The sequence below is a fragment of the Xiphophorus couchianus genome, chromosome 16 (genome assembly GCF_001444195.1).
Source record: "Xiphophorus couchianus chromosome 16, X_couchianus-1.0, whole genome shotgun sequence".
NCBI classification, from domain to species: Eukaryota; Metazoa; Chordata; class Actinopteri; order Cyprinodontiformes; family Poeciliidae; genus Xiphophorus; species Xiphophorus couchianus.
Window position 1 is genome coordinate 6,843,001 of NC_040243.1, and position 10,700 is coordinate 6,853,700.

At 36.5% G+C, this 10,700-nt stretch overlaps 1 protein-coding gene across 1 annotated transcript; it reads right to left on the reverse strand.

The window, feature by feature from the left end:
• Positions 1–321: 321 nt before the first annotated feature.
• Positions 322–9,829, reverse strand: rab5c (RAB5C, member RAS oncogene family). The gene is made up of 6 exons (XM_028041827.1): positions 9,675–9,829; positions 4,230–4,576; positions 2,453–2,604; positions 2,229–2,351; positions 2,054–2,147; positions 322–1,712 (listed from the first exon to the last, which is right to left on the reverse strand). The coding sequence occupies exons 2-6, from the start codon at positions 4,393–4,395 to the stop codon at positions 1,585–1,587; spliced, it is 663 nt and encodes a 220-aa protein (XP_027897628.1). The 5' UTR covers positions 4,396–4,576; positions 9,675–9,829; the 3' UTR covers positions 322–1,584.
• Positions 9,830–10,700: the final 871 nt, after the last annotated feature.

Below are 10,700 nucleotides of genomic sequence, written 5' to 3' on the forward strand. Positions count from 1 at the left end.
GCCTGACTTTTTCCCTGAAACAATCTTTGCTGGGGTTAGTTGGTGGCCTTTTTTTTCCCAGCCAGCTGACCAGAAGTATGTTGCAAAAAGTGAGGGCGGGGCATCGCGGTATTTCACTAAAACAACCAGTGCCAACTCTGGTTATTCCAACACCTTTACAAATTCTATAGCTATAAAGGTGAGGTTTTAATATCATGTTGACATTTTTAATGCCAAATTTAGATGATGCATAGTTTAAATAAATCTACCATCAAAAGTGGATTTATTCTTTGAAAAACAAGTTAACACTTAATATGAAAAAAATAAAATCACTCAAAAAGATGCGTTCGGCTCTTTTATTTGTAAAATTACATTTTCTTTCCTCCTTCTCTACACATACTCTCTACCCGTTACCCACTTTACAGCAGTGAGCGCTGTTCTGGTGCAAGTTCTTCTGTGTAAGATGGTGATGCCACACCAGGATGACAAGATTACTCAAATTCAAGCCCTCCTTGAAATGAAAGAAGCAGAGGATAACATCTCAATTCACAAAGCTGATGAGACAGAACCAGTGCATTTAATACCATGAATCTCCAGAGGAAAAATAAAGTAAGACATGAAAAATAATTACATTTGACAGAATACAAACAGATTGGGAAGATTTGTGTTTTTGACAGTAACTACAGATTGTTTTCAAAGTTCAAAAGTCTGTTACAAATACAGAAATATGTTTCAAATGCAGTTGTGATTTTGGTCAAGAAAAGAATCTTTACACATCTCCCATTTTACACTGATAATTCAAAAACATTACATTAATGCTAAAATTACATACGGGTGAAATTGTTAATAAAGTTGTATTTAATGAATATGTTTGGATAACATAGATAAATGATTGTAAAACCTTAAGATAGGTTTCAAAATCATACTGACCAGTCTGTACCAAAAGAAAAACAGTAATAATAGAGATAATCATTCAATCTTCACAGCTCAGATCTATAAGAAATCTGCCCATTTGTTCTCTCTTGGTGAAAACCTCCTGATCCAATTCCTTAAGACTCTATATGCACCTTGCTTTTAACATAAGACCATGATGGAAACATTTATGGTGCATTTGTACAGTGAGTCCATGCTGTGCAACGATAGGGTTATCAAACTTACACATTTTCCTTCCTTTTCATTAATTAGATTTCCTCTATACAAACACAGAACAGTGGACAAGATGCCTCTCTTAGGAGCAATTGTTAATGACTTATGTTTGTTTTCCTTCCATGAATGGGATTTGTTTTTTTTCCCCTCCAAGGTGACGTCATGTGTCCATCATCAAAAGAAAGGTCATGGAATGGCGAGTCCAGGGATGAAAAACGCAATTCTGTGAATAAGCCTGTAGGTTGATTTCTTTGTATTTTTGGCAGGTTCATCAAGCTGGAACCATCAGTGGGATCTGGCAATCTACTGGCCAGTATGCTCATTTTGTCAAACAGTTAGTTGGTGCTGAGAGGATAAGTTGGTCTTTTGGTGGTCTGGTTGGACCAACGGGGCGTCGTTTTACAGCTGGCTAATATCTGGTGTTGTTGATCGGCTGGATTAGCTGATTCATTGAGTTAGTTAGTTTCCACCTCCACAGCACTGGCCGCTTCTGCCCTGTGGAGCAGTTTCCTGCAGGTCCACGCCACCTCTGGCCCGTCCGCCCTGTCCCGCTCCGCCCTGAGGCTCGTTCTTCGGAAGTTTCTTGGCTGTTGCAGAGAATAAAGATAATTGGTCAATCTCCGGTTTAAAGTATTGCAAAGATTAATTCTACCAATAATTATCTACCAATTAACCTAAAAAAATTGAGACAAATGACCAAAATTTTAAGTAGAATCACATTTATTACAACTAAAATTAAATATATATTAAGAGAAGAAACAGAAAACTTTTACACTGAAATGTCTACGATAGAAGACTAATATTTTTTTTCAGTCAAAAGCAAAAATTTATTTAAGTACATTTATAGTTTTACTAGGAGGTACCAATTTATTCTCAGCCTCTCTAAATGATTAATGAATTAATAGTTGGACTTCTGAGAAACACTCACCTATAGCCATAAAAATCTCATTAACATTCATTGCGGTCTTGGCTGAAGTTTCCATAAAGAGCAAACTGTTGTCATCTGCATATGCTTGTGCTTCCTACAGGACCAAAGGAAAATTCTCAGGGCATTTTGACCTTGAAAATTAATCTGTAGTAGATTCTGTATTTATTCCCCTTACCTGGAAATCTACGGCTCTCTTGCTGGCCAGGTCGGCTTTGTTTCCTGCCAGCGCAATAACGATGTTGGGGCTGGCTTGTCGCTGCAGCTCCTTCACCCAGTTCTTTGCACGTGTGAATGTATCCTTTACAACAGGAAAGTGCAAAACAATGTGATACTACACTTAAATCTGACTTGATTACGCAAGTCAGATTAGACGACCAGAGCGTTTTGGCTGTTACTCACTGTGTTGGTGATGTCAAAGACCACAATGGCAGCCTGGGCTCCTCTGTAGTACATAGGGGCCAAGCTGTGATACCGTTCCTGTCCTGCAGTGTCCCAGATCTCAAACTTGACTGTTGTATCATCCAAACATACCGTCTGTGTGAGGAAGGCAGCTAAAAAGATAATTAGAGATAGAATTTTAAACAGATTTTTAAAAAAGAGAGAATATTTGACTTCTCTTCAGAATACGTCTTGGTGTAATGATAAAGAAAAAAGCATAAGTCACTAAATTAGGACATTAATAATATGAAATCAATGATTCATGTGCATAATCTGTTGAAAACGCTACCAATCAGAGTAAGAAATTTAAAAAAAACAACAAAAAAAACACGTAGAAAACATAAAAGAAAGCAACTCACTTTACCAGGAGGAAATGTTAGTTTATGAAATGCACACTCACACAATCAGCCATCTCTCACATGACACCTAAAGCTTAGCTCCTTCTTGCATAGTACACATTTTAAAGCTTTGTAATCTTTGACCAGGCATGCCGCCGACCACAAGTTCAATAGAAAGCAAAAAAGAAAAGTGCTGACTCGTTTTATTTCCACCCATTCTTTGGTGAGTATCCTGTTCCAACATTCTTATGCAAGTTGACTCATCAGAAACCAGATACAGCAGGGAAGACAATTAGGGAAAAAGTGAGTATGAAATGACTTATTTCCAATATATGTACAATTTTACATTTTCACCTGACTGCCCTGAAGATACTTAACATTTATATACAGGTATTTATATAAAAGAACACATTTCAAAAACTGCTACCCAGTGGTTTGTATTTTCTGAAATAGGCAAAAATGTGGAAAACCCACAGAAAGCTGAGGAATACAAGAAAGAAAGGTGGAAAGTTTCCAGTTGTTAATCCAGTTTCAGATGGATTAACATATTTCTATTTAGTAATTCAATTCGTAACATTCCTCCTTTAATTCAAAGCGCCAATTAACTAATTTTGATTTGATGTTACAATCTAGGTCAATTTAAACAATCAAGAGACATCTGTCACTTTCTGCAATTTGACCAGTTTCGGTAAAGATATCTGCCTTCTTTGTGTGAAGAGCCTGAAGCCAGTTGAAGTCATCCTTTGGTCTTGGAAGAACTAGTTTTACCGGTCCTTCTCCTGACTAAACTGACAACAGATATAAGTAAGACCTGCCAGAAGTCAGATCACTTCTACTGGCATGGACAAGTCTTCTGCTTCAGGGCTGAAATCTGATGTTTTAAATCAAGAGTGCACAAACAGTTCAGAACCTAAACACCCACATGGATGTTTGACAAGAACCAAATAACTTCATGTGCAGAAAGTTTTAATTAAAAGTTTATCAGGTTTTTGCACCTTTTAGATAGCCCAAATGATTTTTTAATTACTTCTGTATACCAGTGGAAGAATGCAGCACAAAAAACAGACTGAAATTGAGAAAGAAAAACACATATGCAGTTGTGAAAAGTTTTAAAAGGCATACAATTTAATTTATTAGCTTTCCATTTATTGATTATCTTTGAAATCTAAACTAATCTAGCTAATCTAGTTTTAGTCAGGTTTTATTCCGTGTTTTGTAATCTAAAGGATAAAAGTGAGAATTTCTGAAATCTGAAAACCTTTTTCTGTTGATTTGTATTTGGAATATGCCATGTATCTTTAAATTACCACATCAGAACTCACTGATATTACAGATTACAAATACAGTGCTTTACAGAAGTGTCTGTCATGAAAAACGTGCAGAAATCCTGGAGTCCTTACCTCCGATGGTGCTCTCTTGATACTCATGAAACTGGCCCTTGACGAAGCGCAGCACCAGGCTGGACTTTCCTACTGCAGATTCTCCCAGTAGCACTAGTTTGAACTGACAGATCTTGTTGCTAGCAGCGGTGCCGTTGGTCCGTGCTGGTCCACCTCGCCCTGCCATATTGCAGCGTTGAAAATTACAAGAAAAAAAAAAAAAGGCCGTGTGGGAGGGGGAGGAGAGGATGAATGAGTAAAGGCTTAAGTTTTTTTTGCAGAAGGATGGTGAAGCTGAGGTAAACGCAGGTAGGCTCAGGTCATGCAGGTAGCTTTCCTGGAGGAAGACGACACCTCACTATTGAGAGCTGTAAAAGAAAGAAGAAAAGCATTTAAGTTTATCGAGTTTCTACTAAACAACCACAGTCTCCGAATACAATCAAAATCAAAAGCCACCAAAAACAGAAATCATCCTTATACTTCTGCACTAAAGCTTTGTTGTCAGCTTCAAAAACCTTAAAACTGAAGTTGTTGATGCAAAATACCACCATCAGACTCATTACCCAGTTTGAGAGTTATTCATTTAAACATGTTTAGTATAAACAAGTGCTAAAGGAAAACACTTCATGGCTTATTTGAAATTGTGCCCTTGGTTTTTCTCCCACAGGCTACAGTGAGACCATACTATTAAGTTTCTTGAGATGCTATTGCATACACTAAGGACTAAAACAAAATGCAAAAATAATCAATTCTGAATTACTTAAAGTTAAAATTGTTTGTAAACTAGAAGTACTGAGATGCAAGTCATTTTCTTATATGTGCATATAATGCAACATATATTTACTGAACATGATTATGAGACAATACCAGGTGAAGGTACTTGACAAAGGCAAACCTGAATGGTTAATATAAACAGATCTATTAACCAAAAGCTGCAGCACACTAATCCAGCTGGTTATCCATAAGACATGCAAAGAAGCAGAGCATGAAATGCAACACTCATTAATGCACCTGGTTCTAGCATGTCATAATAAAACAGCTGTCCAATAACAGGTCCTCAGTCTATTACATGCAAATAAGAAGTCTCAAGATAGACATGTCAAAAATGCAAAAGGTACAACATTAAGCAACACACGGCTCAGTCCTTTCTTTTATTTTTAAGTGGAATAGACCAAAGTGCAGCCAGTTTGCCTAGAAGCCGATCAAACTGTGGCCTAGTCAGACAGGTCACCAGGAAGTAATTTACTTTGGTATTTTTTTTATTATTAATTATGCAGATACATAATGATAAAATGTTTTGTTTTGTTTTTTCTAAAGATGACCCTCATCTAAACCAGCTGAGCACTGATCAAGCCAAAATAACCATAAACAACTTCCTGTTGGTAGAGGTTTGTGTTGACACAACCAAATTTCCTTACAGCCAACTATAAAAATATTATTGGACATTTCTTTGCATCATTGGTTGTTAAAGTGCATCCAAAGAGTCCCACATAAACACACATACACAAAAAGGTGTATAATTAAATCCCATAGATGTTTGGCAACAAGGCCTTCTGATATATTTCATGTATTCAGTCAGTTAAGATGAACGTAAATCCCAAAATTCAACTTAAGATTTTAAAATATCCAATTTCAATATTCACATGTGTTTTGCAAAGACTGAATAACTAAAATATTTAGTCTTTGACTCAGTGTAGTCAAGAGTAAAAAAGGGGAACTCAAACGGAGTCAGAAGTAAGCCACTGCAATATTTTTGATTAATTGTAATTCAGTATTTATAAACCACTGAGGCTTTTATGACTACTGCATACCTACATACCAGTGCATTTCACTTCATGTTTGCCAGACATGACCATCTTAAAAACTTCACCAAATCTCTTTTTCAGCTGGATGACGAACATTAGGTCAGTCAACTTCTGCTCCGTCAAAGGACAGGAAACAACTCAGCTAAAAGCAGGAAGTGAAGATTGCAGAACACTTAACTGCTGAACACTGTTAGAATCCAGCATTCTAACAGACAATTTGAGGCTGAATTCTTACACTGAGTATGAAGATAGATAGATTTTTGCTGGTAGAGTGTGGTAATCTACTGAAAATAAGACATAAGTGCAGATAGTTTTGGGTTTTTGCTTTAAAAAAGAAGCATGGCTTTTCCCCAGCATGCAGCTGAGCTCATTCTTAATCTTTAGCATGTGACTGCAGATCACAGCTTTGTCCATAAAATATTCAGGACTTGCATGTTTTATTTGACAGTACAGCAACCATGTTCTACTAATGCGTTAGCATTACAACATCAGCAAGCTGCACTACTCCTTTTTCAAAAAGCTGCAACTTTTGCATATTTTGCAGATGCCAACAGTGTTGTGAAGGTACCTGGCAGACAAGAACTCAATAATTTCATAGCACATCAAAAGAAATTATAAAAATTAAAAAAATCAGAAAGGAGTGAAGGCGCTCTGCTCACTTAGACAAACAAAGGACAGTCTGTACTTGTGTGCTTGCAAGCAGCTGAAGACACCTCACCTGCATTCCTCACTTAAGGAATCAGTGGTAATAATTGAAATACCGCCAAGATATTTTTGTAACACTTGTACCTTAATCATGCATTATGAGAGAGGGAATCTCTAAAGTGTACTCAGAACCTTGATAATAAAATGGGATAGAGAGAGAAAAAAGCAGGACATGGTCAGGGGAAAAGGGAGGAAGAAGCAGCAGCAGTCACAAGAGCCTGTTAAATATTCATCATGGCCTCCTGTTTGCTCTGCACCCAGCATGATGTCCAAGACACCAACAGGGACTGCACTACATTTAATGCAAAATATGGCAGTGTGTGCAAACTTTAAATATGTGAATGGAAGTTAATAAGTACTATAACTAAAAGGTATTTTTGTCCCTCAGGAAAATATGTACCTTCCTGTATTAATAATAATAATAATACAAAAGAAACAGTTAATAATGTTGGTGTAGCACAAGGTTCAACATTGAGTTCTCAACTTGTTTTGTTTTTATATAAATATAAAAATACAAAGTTTGTCCACTTCATATTATTGTCTGACTTAACTGTTATCTATTTGGACTTTCTACAAATAAACGAAAAAATATAAACTTATAATCAATGAAAAAAAATACATTCTTTACCTCTCTTTACTTTTCAAGAGAATGTTAAAATTCAGCCCAGAGCAAAATATTACATTAACCATACCTTTAATTCAGTTAAAAGTAATACATATCTGAAAGTGAAAATATTGGCAAATTGTTATGTTTATCTAGATGGCTCCTCAGATCTTAATGGTATAATAAGCAAACAGTACAAGTTTTATGAAGGCAACCAGAGGCGAATGTTGTGGAAAAGGGTGGGGTCACAGAACAGCTGGTTGTATCTGATATAAAGGCTGCACCACAGGTCTCCCTTTGTTCCCTATTCCAAGTAACCATCCAGTCTTAGCTATGGCAGTTTCAAATATACAGTCAGCAAGATTTCAAGTTCTACACATTGAAGTCAGAGACATTTGTTAAAACAGTAAAGATACAAAGGCAGATTATCACCTAGAATCTACAATGAAATGACAAATTCTTTTCATAAAAGGTTGTTCAAACGGTGTTTCAAGTCAAAAATTTGTTTGAAAGTTTAAATACAAATGCACTGATGTAACACAGGACAAGCAAACAAGATGGTAATCACTTTCAAGGCCAATAGGAAATCACAGGAACTTCCCTTTCTTGTGACGTCTCTTAGAAGCTCAGTAACCAAACAGAGAAGTCAGAAGCCTAATCACCATCTTGTCATTTAGTTTAATGTTTCGAAGAAACTTAAAAAACCACATTCCTTTCTAGTAAGTAGACTGAATTATTGCTCACCTCTTCAGATTAGTGGGCTTTGAACTGTCTAGGTTTCTCTTCTAGATTTTTTCTATACGTCAAAAGCTAAACTATTAAGTACTTATTCCTACTAGCATCAAAACTCTAATCGTTTTTATTGCAAATAATGACAGCACCAAACACAAAGGGATCACTTTTAACACACCTGATTAGAAATGCAAACTCTCGTTTCCATTTAGGTGTTGTGACCTTTAAACCTTATAAAATATGACAGCAAACTTTGGAAAACAAACTTCAGGATACTCTTTCAAAAAAAACATAACTTCTATCAGGGCTGATTTGCCAAACCGTATTGCTGCTTTATGAGGCCAAGGTCCAAATGCCATAAACACCAGAACAGCCCATGCACATAGCTGATTATTCCTTTCTGTCGCAAAGGTCCAAACTCTGCTCCTCTTATTAAGCCATAAACAGGATCTATGAAGGTACATGTGATTTAATGTGCTGTTAAATGTAAGCAGACACACGTGTAGATAGATAACTAACAATATAAGTAGGAGAAATGTAACATAACACCTATCAACGGCAACGACACTTTATGAGATGACATTTAAAGGTATTTATGATATGAGCGAAGTTTGTAAGGCAAAATTAAATGTTAGGTTACAAAAATAAGCAAATGTAATAAAATGGACGTGAAAGGAGTTTCCTGTATGATCATTTCAAGAAAACAGATTGCTCATGAATCCGTCAGTTAAACTGCTGAGTCTCTCAGATAAAAACAGTTATCAAGTACTTAACCGTCTCCATAAGCAGTGTTTGTTATAGTCGAAACAAATGAGGTCTAAATACATATCCGCAACACATGAAATGATTCAAGTTTCTAATGTTTCCAAGTTAGCAAAACTTATTTCTGGCTGTGGTTAGCTTTAGCACAACAGCTAGCACAGGCTGAGCGACATTAGCAGATAATTAAATGATCAAGTATCCAACAAAGGCCTTAAAATGTGGTACTTTAAGGCCCGACTGTGAACGAGAATATTGTTAGCAATAAACATCTGACTAAATGCCTGAAACAAACTCCAACTGTTCCAATCTTTCCTCTTCGCCTAGCATTTTAGCACTAGCTTAGTGGCGTAAACGACAGCAAAACATAGATGCTAAGCAACTGAAAAAGGAAACTTTGTTTAACGTGTTTAATGAGCGACTAAATGCGTTTCTGGAGCGAAAAAAAAGTACAAATTGGTTAACTTCTGATAGCATTGTTAGCAGCTGTGTCAAAAACGTCATTAAGACAACTTTCATTTTCTCGGCCGCACGTCGTCAGCTGTTTGACGCTATCCGAAAGAAACTTGGGGTCTTCCTAACTGTGTCTCTTCCGGAATTGAAACAATATCAAAAACCCTGTCAAGCAGCAGTTGTTATTTGGCTTTGAAATGTTTCTCAATTTTCCGTCCCTTAGAGCCCGAAGCTCATAGCCTCACTCGATCCACTCTAATGGGCATTTAGGCTGAGCTCGGACTTGACTCCTCGGTTCGGTTAAATTGTACCAAATAAGGCTAAACAGCTTTTCAGTAACATAGAGTGGGCAATCTTTAAGGGTTCCCACTCCTAACATGTTCGATCATATTAGGCAGCTCGACTTACATGACTTTTTCTTCTTTCGTTAGCCTCATCGGCAGCGGCTGCCTTCTGCTTCTTGGGGTCTGGCCTTCCCTTCTGCTAAGCGATTTTTCCGGGAACCTCCCACTGTTTTTGTCAGTGGCTGTCTGACCAATGACAACGTCAGCCTGCATAAACTATTAGATTGAGAACACCGGTTAAGTTCCAAAGCTTGAACCTAAATGTGTACAGTTTTTTTTTCAGAGGATAGAAATAAGTTTTAAAGTGTTACACATTGATTAAAAGATACTTTCTGCTATCCCCGTCTATGTTACTTGTTCACAACAGAGAATTTTGTATTAATTAGCATATGATGACAAAAGGTTACACCAGAGAAATTTAGGAACAATAAACAGTGAACATTAAAGAAGTGAGTGTATCATGAAAAAGTGTATTTATTTTATTCACCTCAAATAAAACAAACTAATCTTAAAAGAAAATTAAATGTCCTGCAAAGAGTTATACTACTGATGGCTACAGGCAGGGATATCGCCTGGAGTAGTCTGTATTACAGTGATTCAGTAGAAGCCTCTGACTGAAGACATTCTGTTTTTTTCTAACAGTCTTGTGAAGAGTATATACTGGGTTCTCCAATATTTTTAATTCTCTGAAGAATCCTAAGTGTTTATTTCTGTTTATTTGAGACCCAAACAGAAAGAAAAACGTCAAAATATGTCTAAACAGCCAAAATTGAGTAAAATCCCATACTTTCCCATGCTTTTTCTGCCAACAGATGTGAAGACGTTTTCAAGAATTCTACTCATGTTTTAGCCCTGAACTGTCTCTTTTAGAATGAACTAATTGCAATCAGTAAAAACCAAGAGTCATCAAACACAGCTGATTTTTCTGTTTCTTTTGTTAACAGACAATTAAGATTGTTAAAGGTTCCTAACTCTACTTGCAAAAGGTTATATTTGGTGATACCTAAGCAGAATCACTAGATAAATCACTAGATAACTTCATCATAATTAATGTGATTGCTGTGATAAAGATATTTTGACAATAAATTGC